Source organism: Acipenser ruthenus, chromosome 1 (assembly GCF_902713425.1).
Source record: "Acipenser ruthenus chromosome 1, fAciRut3.2 maternal haplotype, whole genome shotgun sequence".
Taxonomy (NCBI): Eukaryota; Metazoa; Chordata; class Actinopteri; order Acipenseriformes; family Acipenseridae; genus Acipenser; species Acipenser ruthenus.
This window is the reverse complement of record NC_081189.1, coordinates 50,167,662-50,181,090: the sequence shown is the minus strand read 5'-3', so window position 1 is coordinate 50,181,090 and position 13,429 is coordinate 50,167,662. Positions and strand designations below refer to the sequence as shown.

The window sequence follows — 13,429 nt, the reverse complement described above, 5'->3', positions numbered from 1 at the left end:
AAAGAGGGTTCTGGCGCGTTATTAATCGGTTCTGATTGTGAAAATATTCTCGTTTAAGAGATATTCTGCACACTTGAAAAATTAAGACATACTTGCAAAAAGTTTAAATGGCAATGTTATTGAAAACTGCTCAATCCTCGAGCTGGAGCCTAACCTGGCAAACAGAGGGCACAAGGCGAGACCACACCCAGGATGGGACAATTGTAAATGTTATAACCATTATTAATACAAAATAATTATTATTAGAAACATATGGAAGTATTTTACAATAAAAAAGTTAAATAAAAATAAAAAAATCTATAGATAGCAATAAAAGACTTGTAAATGATTATGATTTCCATTACACGAGAGTAGATGTTAAAACTTCATGCTGATTTGAACTCGGCTCTCGCCAAGATAAGCAACAACTAAGACGAACACACAATGTAAATATTAGTTCATAATAACATTAAAATAGATTGTTATTCTACCTAGCAATATTAAGTCATTCATTAATTTCCTTTATCCGTTTGTCCTGGTGAGAGTCGTGGCTACCAAACAATATTGATTTACATAATTAATATTGTTTAATGTTCTACAAAATAAAATCATCAAAAAGCCTTTTTTTCACTTTCATGGTGATCCTGAAAATGTTTTTTTAATTTTTTAATTTATTTTTTTTACCTTGCAAACGTACACTGTACATGATACAGAGCCCCTCTGTTTTGGATGAGGAACAGTCAAACAGGACCATCTTGACATTACCACACCTTTCTTTCTCATGAAGGCTCTACAAAATAAATATTGCATAAAATAAATACAAATGTAAAAGAAGACAATTTGGTTAAAACAACTGTCTGTCAACTACAATTGTTTGACAATTGTAGCTTTGTAGGTTTGACCTGTACATTTCTTAGAAACAACAAAATGTGGAATTTTAAGAAACTGAATACATTTCATTAGTCATGTATATTTTAAATGCACTGTTTTTTACAAAACAAACTAAAACATTCAACAATTAACACACAATTCACCACCTTCAAAATAATACTAATATAAATATGACTATATGAATAGCTATATATAAATACTTCATCGTTGAATTCTCTTCCCTGGTCTGTCAGAATTCTCTTTGATAAAACATTTTCACAATGCATCCAGCAACCTCTGAAGCTGACTTGCTGTTTAGGGGGAGGGCTTCAATCCATTTTGTGTAGTAGTCTACAACTGTGCAGATATATTCATGGCCTCTTTCTGTTTTTGAAAGCTTGCCAATGAGGTTCATACCGACTAACTCCCATGGTTCGGTTACCTGAAATAAATCCAATCAACTATTAAACTAAAACTCAAAATATAGTGTCAGATACTATTTGTTTTTAGGTTAATATATATATATATATATATATATATATATATATATATATATATATATATATATATATATATATATATATATAATTGAAATGGTATAGTCAAATAGTCATATAGTCAGATAGTCAAAAATCATAACCAGTAAAAGTCTACACAACAAAAGTTAATACTTTGATAAATGGACATATCTCAAAATGAATTATGAAAACCATACATACCACTATTGGGGTGTATGCTGTTGGTGCCTTTATTATTAGGCTCTTCTTTTGACACTGGGGACATTCAGAGATCTACAATTAAACTGCAAACACACATTGTCATCATGGTTTGTGGAATGTGATTTATGTGAAAGGTGTGTCAATGTATGGATTGCTACTTTGTGAGATGACGTTTATGTAACATGATTGAATAATACTGTAAGTCACCCTGGATGAAGGCATCAACCAAATGAAATAATAATAATAATAATATACTGATATGGGCTTGGTGGAGAACCCTATGAGTTTATTTAATGGCATTTTATAAGGGGGTCAACAACATGAAATTAAACATTACATTAATATTTGCTCAAAAGTAAATGACAATGAACATAATACTATTGAGAGAAAATAAACATTTACCCATTTTTAATGTCATTGTACATTCCAGGCCAGTAGCATCTAATTGAAACGTTTTTAAAACTCCACAATGGGCACCAATGGAGCTGGAGTGACATTCAATAAAAATGCCATGTGCCTGTTGTACTGTGGAGATGACTTTAACACTCCTTTTATAAACATGTCATGTGCCTCCTGTACTGTGGAGATGACTTTAACTCTCCTTTTATAAACGTCATGTGCCTCCTGTACTGTGGAGATGACTTTAACATTCCTTTTATAAACATGTCATGTGCCTCCTGTACTGTGGAGATGACTAACTCTCCTTTTATAAACATGTCATGTGCCTCCTGTACTGTGGAGATGACTAACTCTCCTTTTATAAACATGTCATGTGCCTCCTGTACTGTGGAGATGACTTTAACATTCCTTTTATAAACATGTCATGTGCCTCCTGTACTGTGGAGATGACTTTAACTCTCCTTTTATAAACATGTCATGTGCCTCCTGTACTGTGGAGATGACTAACTCTCCTTTTATAAACATGTCATGTGCCTCCTGTACTGTGGAGATGACTTTAACTCTCCTTTTATAAACATGTCATGTGCCTCCTGTACTGTGGAGATGACTTTAACACTCCTTTTATAAACATGTCATGTGCCTCCTGTACTGTGGAGATGACTTTAACTCTCCTTTTATAAACATGTCATGTGCCTCCTGTACTGTGGAGATGACTTTAACTCTCCTTTTCCTGTCAAGCATATCGTTCCTTATGTAGAACAGCTCCTCCTGCAAATGAATAATTAAAATAAGCAGTTTGTAGGTTTAGGCTGGATAGTAAATGGGGAAAACTATGCGTATGCATAACAATACAATGCAAGCAGCAAGACAGCGATTTTTCAATTCAACCTTAAACATGTGCCTGAAAATTAGCCACATATGTAAAGCTATATACATAGGTTAATATACACTGAAAACACATAGTAGATGTTCTGATGCTTCTCATTGTATTAAATATTACAGTAGTTATAAAAATAAAACGCCTTCTTGTTTTCTTCAGTAATTCTGGAAATTATTAGACATTTTGCACACGCTCACACACACACTGCGTTATAATTTTCTTAACCACTACCATTAAATTTTAACCACTACACACGTTTTGCACAATAAAAGCCTACTTTTTGTTTAATTTAGAGCTGTTCTACTACTGTACCCTTGCTAACTGGACACCAAGTTAAACGTCAATGTTTGTTTGAGAAACGGAGCATCTTCTAGCTAACACCACACACCAAAGAGTAAAAACAATATTTCAAATGACCAATTAGTATACTGTATTTAGAAGCATTTTTGTTTACCAAAGCCAAAAAAACATTATCCCTCAAAGCTTTGAAACATACCTGAATCACAGAAGCACATTGTTCTCGAAGTGTCACATCTCTCATTCATGTACTGAAGAGCTGGAAACAGACACTGATTGGCTGTGAACATGAGCAGTCAGACTCTGATCCAATTAAAAAGCATATCGTGGAAAAATGGATGCGCCTATAAACTCATGTTTTGATTACATTGTGAGGGGATACAGAATTCTATGGCTTCTCAATAGCTATGGAATATTGTACCCTCACACATGTAGAATATTGGGGGATCCCAGTGTTTAATACAACTGAGCACCTACCTCACAGGACAGTCTGTACACAAAACATATGACATGATCCATTAAACTGGTGTTTTGATTACATTGTGAGGGGATTTTGAATCCAATGCTTCTCAATAGCTATGGAATATTGTACCCCCACACATGTAGAATATTGGGGGACCCCAGTGTTTAATACAACTGAGCACCTACCTCACAGGACAGTCTGTACACAAAACATATGACATGATCCATTAAACTGGTGTTTTGATTACATTGTGAGGGGATTTTGAATCCAATGCTTCTCAATAGCTATGGAATATTGTACCCCCACACATGTAGAATATTGGGGGACCCCAGTGTTTAATATTACAACTGAACACATACCTGACAGGACAGTCTGTACACAAAACATGACTCCCGACTGCAACGCAGACTTTTTAGTACTACTGTGAACGCAGCCAAAGATGTATTTGCAGTTTACACTTAGGGATAAAGAAAGCTTTAACCAAACAGAAGAGTAAAACAAATAAAAAAGACACGCTGCTCAGTATTTGTGTTATGTTTTACTTGGTCTGACTTCTATTCATTGCTTATTAAATATTATCGAAGTCTTTCTGGGCAGCGATACCTCATTGATTAGTTTACATTTCCGATACAGAATTTCACGTCAAAAACAATATATAGAATTGCTAAAAAATAAATATAATGTGACGCTTTCGTGCCTCAAACGAAGTAAAACAATACGCCAGTCTACATCACGATTTTATTGGGAGAAAGTAGTGTGGCGCGTAAATATATTTGACTTTCCAGTTCAGCCGTCTTGAAAAAAAAGAAAAAAACGCATCTGCGCAGGCGTGAAATTACAGAGGACACTGAATTCCATAGAGTACCAAAATCAGCGTCTCACCGGCTTTTACCCAATCCCGATTCCTCCGCCATGTTGGCTGTGATGAACAGTGACCAATCGACAGTGCCGACAATCAACTAACTAGGCTGCCTGAGCTACACATTTGCAGTTTTTTTTAGGAGCGTGAAATCACTCTCAAAAAGATTTGTAAGCGGAGACTGAGTTTTGTGCGTGCGCAGAAAAAAACTGTAAATGTGAAAAGGGACTCGAGCGCGTCAGAATAAGTGGAAAACAAATTGAGAGGTTGTATTTTTTCATTTTTTATAGCAATTTCACTCTCAAAAGTGGTGATGGAGGGGCTCCCGAGTGGCGCATCCAGCAAAAGCACTCGCTAGATGCGCTCTATAGCCTGGACGTCGCGAGTTCGAGTCCAGGCTATTCCACAGCCGACCGTGGACGGGAGCTTCCAGGGGGCGGCGCTCAATTGGCCGAGCGTCGCCCGGGAGGAGGGAGGGTTAGGTCGGCCAGGGTGTCCTCGGCTCACCACGCACCAGCGACCCCTGTAGTCTGGCCGGTTGCCTGCGTGTTTGCCTGTAAGCTGCTCAGAGCTGCATTGTCCTCCGACGCTGTAGCTCTGAGGCGGCTGCACGGTGAGTTTGCAGTGTGTAAAGAAGCGGGCGGCTGACGGCACACGCTTCAGAGGACAGCGTGTTCATCTTCGCCCCTCCCGAGTCAGCGCAGGGGTGGTAGCGGTGAGCTGAGCATAATAAAATAATTGGGCATTTCAAATTATGGAGAAAATAATAATAATAAAAAACTAATTGGCAACGACTAAATTATATATATAAAAAAAGTGGCGATGGAGCACAAAAGCAGATTTGTAAGCGTAGACTGAGTTTCGTAAGTGTAAATTACAACCGTAATTGTATTTTTTCCCCATTTTACAGTTACAAACTTAGTTTTACGATAAACTGCGTTTCTGCGCTCACATATTTTTGATAGCTCTATTTCACGCCATAAGCGTTGGCTGACAAAGAAGTGTGTAGGCAACCAGACACAATCCACACTCCATGTGCTACTGCCACCTAGTCAGGGGGTGTGAATCGCCTTCGAATTCTTGTCATTAATTATCTTATGAATGATTTGTAATATAAATTAAAATGATTTGACTTTTTTTCCACACAGTTATTATGCTTTTCAAATATTCAGATATGTATTTTAAAGGTTTAAACATGTAAAAAAATAAAAATAATGCTAAACGGTTGAAATTAAAACCGCTCTGTTATTTTCAGCAGGTGTAATTGATGAAAGGCTATCGGAGACAGGGAATAACCTACTTTGAATTGAGGAGAATAAATCGGCTTTAATAACAGGTAGTTTAAGTGAGATATGTGACCGTATGTGCAAGTATTTGAACTATTTTTGCCCCAGATCTGCGATTAGAATTTCTCTCAACACCACCTCCATTTTGGTTCTGCTCAGAACTGTTGTTCATCTACCAAAGCTGTCCACGTTTCGTGTGCACAGACCGTAACGTTACACGCAGACTCCCGTCTGTAATCTAGCCAGCAAAAGTGTCGTGAACGCACCCATGGACAGTGCGTTTTGCCTGCCAACATGGCGTCTAAGCAGCCGGTGACGTCATGTGAAAAACCTCAATTCCCGGAATGTCCGAGTCCAACACCGACATGTGGCAACACTACGGTAAATAATACAAAAAAAATCTTTAATTTTGTGACATTGGTGGGTGTATTGCAAATAATCTTTTTGGAAAATGTAATAATATACAGTACAAATACTATGTTGACAGAGTCGTGCATGCTGCGAAAATAAGCAGATCTGACCAAATACAGTAAAACATAAATTGCACTATTAGCCTGTACAATCAAAAGTGATTCATCGATCTGCCTGGCGCTCGAGTCCTAGGGATGTTAATAGAACGCTGATGGTTGATTCAAGATGGCGGACTTGAATGCAAAACAAATACAGAAAAGGTAACACTGGGTACTAATTAATGAAACCTTGATGTAAAATAGCACTTTTTTCAAAGGAAGATCGTTCTGTAATAGCATATGACTTTCTAGTTGCTGCTGTAAAACAAATGAAAAGAAAGCAACCATTGGCAGTTGACGATAGAAGGTCGTCCACACTCGGATTTGCATCATAAATATTTTCTTTGTTGTATTTGGTCTTTAATGTTGTGTGTGTGTGTATGTGTGTGTGTGTATATATATATATATATATATATATATATATATATATATATATATATATATATATATATATGTGTATATATATATATATATATATATATATATATATATATATATATATATATATGTATATGTTTTCCATTTCTGGTTAGTAAGCGACGTGTAATTATCCTTACTACTTATACTGTGTTATTACTTTTTTAAATATATAAATCGGTTGGTTTTGTTTAGCTGTGAGTAGGTGTTCTTGTGCAGGCGTACTGTAGAATCGGTTATCCTTATATGTTGTTTTTTTGGTGTTGTCATACAAATGTTTCTCCTTTAATGCAGTGTCAAGATTGCACCCGGAGCTGTTGTTTGTGTGGAAAGCGAAATTAGAGGAGATGTAACCATTGGTAAGTAACGCAGTAACACCCATGAAATCCTGTATTCAAAACTAAATCACGCATTAGAAAAAAAAAAAAGTGCTTGACTGGTATTGTTTTGTCTCAAATTAAATGCAACTGAAGCTATATTGATCTGGAAAATGTATATAACTTGAAATGCATTTGATAGGTAGTATCAGCATTTTACTACCAAATTAAATTGAACGATGCTTGGTGTTTATTGTTTGAATAATAATATAGACACTGATACGTTTTAAATTAGAGAGAGAGTCTTAGAACTTTTAATTTGTGAATATTGCACAGCAAAGCCAACAAACATGTTAAGTGGTGCACACTTTTCTGGGAGTGGCCTGCCAGGTTCCATGTAAGCACTGGTTCTGCAAAATAATGTACAACATTTGCATTTTGAATTACCACCCCAGATTTTCTGCACTTGTTATTTGCAACTGTACTTTGGCTGAGTGACTTATTAGTATTGTATCATGGCTGTTTGTTCCAATAGGACCAAGAACAGTGGTTCACCCTAAAGCACGCATATTAGCAGAAGCAGGGCCGATAGTTATTGGAGAAGGAAATCTGATTGAAGAGCAAGCCCTCCTTATAAACTGGTTAGTATGCAGTTTTTAACTACTTACGAAATAGGTTTTTCCTCTTGGTATGTGTTCACAGTTCAGAGATTTTTAGACTTTTGGCTTCTTTCTGTTTTATAGCTTTCCTGAAAATATCATACCTGACAAGAAAGATGTGGAACCAAAGACGATGACAATTGGAATAAACAATGTTTTTGAAGTTGGATGCAGTATCCCTTTTCTTTAGATCTGTTAACTTTGACTGAATAAAATCGTTCTTCTAATTATTTCAGTTAAAGGGGTTTAGTGCCCAAGCTGGTGAGTCAGTTGGAGCCTTTCAAAGACAACTAGACTAAGTTCTGCGATCATCAGGTACTTGGCATGGGATGAGCATTGATGAGCCAAATGGCCTTCTGATGTTTGTAACACACTTACAGTATAGACCAGACATTGATGTTTTTGTCTCTTTCTGTTGTATACTGTATTATATGCTTCTAGGTGATGTTTTGCACTTGCAAAATATATATGGACAAAATTATCTGCTGGCATACTGGCCTGTTACTGTAGTTTAACCTAACCTAACCCTGCAGGTCATTATCTGCCAAATAAGGACCCCCACATTGGTCATTAATGCTTAAATGCTGTACATAATCTGCTCTGAGGCATAACTACAGAAACAGATGTCTAACATTTTAAATACATCTTTAAAAAATAATGCTTTCCTGAACTGATTTCATGCAGTATCACAGGCTATGAAAATTGGAGATAACAACGTAGTTGAGTCCAAAGGTAAGATTCCCCCCCCCCCCCCCCCCCCCTACATTTGTTTATGAATTACATTTGTGTGGTTTCAATATGTTCACTAGGCTGGTACTCAATACGATGTAATTATTTAATCTCCAGTTTAGGTTTTAAACATTGGATGGTGTGATATTAAATTCCAGATTTTATATTGTTTTGCAAAATGTGACCTTATGGTCTCAAACTCTGTGTTTTAATCTTTTCAGTGCTGTATGCTTTATACTGTGCCGGGAGTGCAATCTTGCGTTTATGAACTTGTCTACATTTAACCTCCTTTGCTGTCGTGGCAGTTTAAGGTGGAAAATGCAGTGTTTCACCAGGTTTAACCATAGAGGCTGTCGATATAGCTTCAGCCTATAAAATGCAGAATTTTGCATTCCTGTTGAATGCAGCACTGTAATTACAATTACCATCAAATTAATAAAATATAACCATGTCATACTTATTTGTTCTTTCCATAAAAACAACTTCTAAACAGATATATTATTTAGCAAAACTACATTTATATCGGGGTATTTATATTAATATTGTTTTATTTGTCTTTGATAAAATTGCATTAATAAAAAAAATACTATTAATATAGAGACTGATTCATGTTTTGTCTTCAAGCCGAAGTAGGAAGGAATGTAATTCTGACAAGTGGTTGCATCATTGGAGCCTGCTGCCAGGTTAATACATGTGAAGTCATCCCAGAGAATACAGTAATCTACGGTTCAGGGTGCATGCGCAGAGTGCAGACAGAAAGGCCACAGGTAAGCCGCTATTGATATTATTCAAAGAGATTTTTACAGAGTAGCCCATTTAGCATGTCAATGGTGAAAGTTCATGGAAGATCGGGGTACCGATTTTTACCCCAAATAGAATTTTGGTGATGAGGTCTCTTAGCATTTGTTTCTCAAATCAGTTGCATAATCGGCATGTGAGATGCAGAATATGAGCTTTATTAAAATTCGGAATTCTTTAAATCATAAAATGCAACGTTTTTCAGTAAGATAATGGGCAAAATATGTTTGTAACATGCCTGTGTTTTGTAAACTTTGGCAGCTTTTTCTTTTCCTAAAAAGGGACAAATATAAAGCCATCACTAACATGAAAAAGTAGATCAACATGATTTGTCCACTGTACGGTATGTAAAAAGGCAACAGACAAATGCCTTGATATTGATATACTGTGTGTAAAAATATGTGTGATATATAGACAGTCAGAGGGAATAACCGAAAGACCCTGTATACCAGAGATTATGATTAGGGCTTCTGATTTTCGGTTTTTATTAATTACATTTTTCGGTGCTTATTTTTAGCTATTTTCGAGCTTTATGTAAATGTTTTTTTCGAGGCTTTATCTTTTTTATATAGTGTAGGAAATTGTTTTCAGTTACTGTCCAAATTGCTTGGGCGTTTTTTTCTGTCAAAATATGTATAGTAGTAACTCGACAGTACTTTCACACTTAAGTTGTACCTTCTTTCCTTTGTTGTCTTCCACAATGTAACCCTTATGGTCACGGGTACATTCTTTTGGGGTTTTTGTGTGTAGGCATTATTTTACATTTTGCCACAATTTGCAATTCTGTTTTAAATCCTCTGTATCTTAACTGTAATACAGGTTTAAATCCCGCGAACAAGCCTCCATTACTAATTGTAATCTTGTTTTAAATCTCGCAAGCGGAGTCTCCCAATAGAAATGTAGGAATCTGCTGCCACTCAGTAGTTGGGGTGGGTTTAAAGTATTCAGACCGAATCAATGATGTATACAAGACAGGAAGGAGGGACATCAAATATTTTTTTTTTTTTTAGTAGTAGATTTCTTTTTATTTATTTTTTTAAATGGGAAGGGGTGGTCAGCAGGAATTGAGTAACCACTTCCACTGTTTTTCTGGTGTTGATTGGACTATACACCGATTTTTTTTTTTTTTGTATCACAGGGGTTTTATCCGTTTTTATCAGTTAAAACCGAACATCAGAAGCCCTAATTATGATATACAGTAACTTGTGCTAAAGAAGGTCTGAGTTTCCTCTTAATAGGACTAGCTGTTCCAGGTATATGCAAATGTATAAATTGTGACATATATACTGTACATCCACCTCCACTATATTATTTAACTGTCTATCACTGTGAATAATTGCACCTGATATTTTGTGTAAAATATTACTTTATTGATTCCAAACTAAATCAGTTTGTTAAAGAAGAAATGGAAGTTTGCAATGTTTTGTTAGATTTGCTTTTTAGGATTTTCTTACAGCCGTCTCATTTTCTGTTTTCTGATCTAATTACCAGCCCCAGACTCTTCAGTTAGATTTCCTCATGAAGATTCTTCCCAATTACCATCACCTGAAGAAGACTTTAAAAGGAAACTCAACTCCTGCAAAAAACTGAAGTGATCAAATATTTTTCAAAATAATGTGGTCTGTGCACAGAAGACAAAATTGCACAGCAATGAAGTAGCGGTTTCACTAGATGTACTTTGTGTTTAAATGAAGGCTTTATGATTTGCTGTTTTAAAGCTAGGCATTTTTTAAATGACGATATGTTTATTTGAACTTCATCAGATTGGTTGCCAGGGTACAATGTTACTTATACCTATTATGGTATATAAACAAAGCTGTGTCTTTTCTGTCCTGTCATGAACCATTCCAACTCTACATCATAACTTCAAAATGATAGTTATAAAAAGTTTTAACTTGTCAATCTTTTTGTTCCAGTATTGCAAATACACTGGCATCAACTGATTAAACAGAGTTATACAGTTCTTTTCAAGGGGTTTAATGGTCACTCATACCAATGAGTCATTGCCAGATTGTCTGTCCGGTACGTGTTGAGCAGCCTTACCACAATATGTTGAGTAAACTTTTACAATCTTTTTTTTTTAGCTTGGTAGAAAATTAGATAGTTCAAGAATATAAATGCAGTAGGATCTCAAGATTCTAAGTGGGCCAAACTTACTGTTAAAAAACAACAACACTCATAGTGACCATCTTTTAGCACAAACCAGTTAAATTTTCCTCAGAGCCAGCAACAGACTGCTTTTCAGATGGAAAACCAGCTTTACTGGTATTTAATAATTTATAATTATTACTTGCTTAAGATTCTTAAAACCCCACAATATGAGTGAAGCTTTTCGGATACAACCCACGTCTGACATTATAAAATGGCTTGGATAAATTAAGTGCTGCGATTGGCTGAACAAGATCACATGACGGTACGGTAATAATTGTCTTACAGCACGGCTATGACATCATAGCCCAACTTACTTACCTAATCTATTAATATTACTATGCCTTAATAGTAACAATTATCTAAACAGTGTTTCTATAGGTAAAAATATCAGCATACAACTGAAACAGCATTTAAATCACTCAACAATCTTCTTTTTTTTCATCTGTCACCAAGAATTACAGAAAAATTGGCAAATATACTGTGGTATGGTCAGAGAACAGAACAAAGAAAACTCTCAGGTAAGGAGTAGCAGTAAGACTTTATTGCAAAGCCACCTGAGAAATCACCATGTAAGTCTCACTAAGCAGGTAATATATATGCAGGAGCGGCATCTACTTATTAAACTAAATATCGCCTTATAAAACTGACTAGTGAGTATGCAATGTTTAAACTCGACATAACAGATACCTCTCACCACTACCCTCCGATTTCAGAAACATATTTAAAACAAAATTAAAATCTCTCCTGCTCTCTGCTGACACAACCGTTGGGCTTTTAAACAAGGTCGGGTTCGGCATATAATTCTATTGTGGTCGCTGTGCAAACTGACACGGAAGTCGTTTAGTCCACATATCATCTAATGCTGGTTTACAATCTAGGGAAATGAAGCCGGTCACCGGCCATCAATGTGAAAACAGCCTCTGAAATTATTGGTCAGCATCTCTTGAACACCGCAAAACCTGAATAGGGCCATTTCCTACACACACATACACACACATTGCTCGGAAGCTCCTCCCTTGATGTCAAGTGCCAGTGCAGTGTTGGCTGTTCTATGAATCCTCCCTCTGATGTGGGAAATCAATCTGTTTTCAATTCCCAAATGCCATTTTATCTCGAAAATGTTACTATAATGGGAATGTTCAATGTAAAGTTTATGACAAATAAAAAAGGTACAAAATATATGCATTCCGGATTAGGTAAGACAATTTTCGTGCCTCACAACGCACCCAGGAATTGTCTTGCTGCACACCCTGTCGTGGGTTATTTCTTACATAAAGCGTATATCAAATGAAAAATCCCTAATATTGGTTCCTGACCTGACCGTAGAACTATCCTGTGTTGCTATAGGTCTGTTCGTGATGAGCACTGTGCTGATTAAACTTGGCTATATCCCTTTCTGATCTCAAGTCTTTGTATTCTGCAGTATAATTAATGGGGATCTAAGGAGGATTTAATTTAAATATAATTTCAATATAGAAAGGGACCCCTAGTGCTAACCAGTTTAGATGAAATCATAAATAACATTTTGCAGGGGGACAGACAATACTGTTAAATAAATATAACCCTGATTGAAACAATAACTGTTGCATTTTGTGTTTGTCCTATTGTTTCAAAGTGATTTTATTGTGTGATAACCAAAAAAACATTTATTTACTTTGGCGTGTTTATCCAATTTCACAACTGCTAGTCATTAATGCTCCACTAGGGGGCATATCTACACCACACATTATTACTACATTTACTAGAATTGTTCTGTGCGCAATTGGAGGGAAAAAAAACTAAATGGATAGGTCAGTGTGAATATATAGCTAACATTTGTTGATAGTTGTTAATAGTAATAATAACAGTAATAAATAAAGGGTGCTGGAAGGAACTATTCCACATCCCAGGAGAACAGCATTGTACTTCTGTGTCATTGATGCCACCAGCTTATAGCTGTGGATTAAAACATAAAACAATTTCAGTTACCAATAGGTGACGATTTTCTGAAATTTTGCAATAAACAGTACAGGATGGCTATGATTCTCATGAATGATTATAGTTCAAGCTCTTTTTTTTTTCTTCTGGTACTTCACCTGTGCCACAGGTTGAGATAAT

General features: G+C 36.0%; 1 protein-coding gene across 2 annotated transcripts; it reads left to right on the top strand.

Annotated features, from left to right (window-relative positions):
- The first annotated feature begins 6,302 nt into the window (after nt 1–6,302).
- On the top strand, nt 6,303–12,912 carry LOC117420815 (dynactin subunit 6). 2 transcript variants are annotated; one of them, XM_034034465.2, is made up of 7 exons: nt 6,303–6,423; nt 6,973–7,037; nt 7,531–7,636; nt 7,739–7,827; nt 8,339–8,386; nt 9,008–9,150; nt 10,673–12,912. In XM_034034465.2, exons 1-7 carry the CDS (start codon nt 6,389–6,391, stop codon nt 10,769–10,771), a joined length of 585 nt encoding a protein of 194 aa, XP_033890356.1. In that variant the 5' UTR covers nt 6,303–6,388; the 3' UTR covers nt 10,772–12,912. The 2 variants fall into 2 exon arrangements, with proteins under 2 accessions (XP_033890356.1, XP_058882004.1); XM_059026021.1 differs by lacking the exon at nt 6,303–6,423 and adding an exon at nt 6,471–6,568.
- The last annotated feature ends 517 nt before the right edge of the window (nt 12,913–13,429 follow it).